At 67.1% G+C, this 519-nt stretch overlaps 1 protein-coding gene across 1 annotated transcript; it reads right to left on the reverse strand.

The window, feature by feature from the left end:
- Nucleotides 1–51: 51 nt before the first annotated feature.
- On the reverse strand, nucleotides 52–363 carry LOC103800502 (intercellular adhesion molecule 2-like; the record flags this gene model as incomplete). Its single annotated transcript, XM_009072881.1, has 1 exon — nucleotides 52–363. A coding segment is annotated over one exon (312 nt), but the record flags the coding sequence as incomplete, so codon positions are not given.
- Nucleotides 364–519: the final 156 nt, after the last annotated feature.

The following is a 519-nucleotide window of genomic DNA, read 5'->3' on the forward strand; positions in this document are numbered from 1 at the left end:
CCTCTCCCCACCCTCCTGGCCCAGAAGGTCCTGCCCAGCCTGAGGACTCACCGAACACGGAGAGCGTGACGGGCACGGCGGCGCGGGCGAAGAGTGGCCCGTGTGGCCTGAGGGACAGCTCAGCGTGGCAGGTGACGTCCTGCCCGTGGTCCTGGCGGCTGACGGGCAGCAGATGACTGACCACCACGCTGGCACTGCCCTCTGCACCTCCAAACTTCTGGGTCCTCAAAGTCTCCTCTCCGCGGCGCAACGTCACCGTCAGGTTCCTCAGAGGTGCCACCTCCACCACGTGGCACGTCAGGTTGTGGCTCTGCCCGACCTCCAACGCTGGCACAGGGTCCAGGACCACCCGTTCCGGCAGCTCTGAGGGGTGACGACCACCAGGGTGGGAGATGTGGTGTCCCCCCAGTACTCCTGGGGGTCCTCACCCAGCTCTGGGGGTCCCTGGGCTTGGGTTTGGGGTCTTGGGGGTACCACCCAGCTCTGTGGGGCCCTGGGGTTGGGTTTTTGGGGCTTGGT

This window comes from Acanthisitta chloris, unplaced genomic scaffold, assembly GCF_000695815.1.
Source record: "Acanthisitta chloris isolate BGI_N310 unplaced genomic scaffold, ASM69581v1 scaffold44504, whole genome shotgun sequence".
NCBI lineage: Eukaryota > Metazoa > Chordata > Aves > Passeriformes > Acanthisittidae > Acanthisitta > Acanthisitta chloris.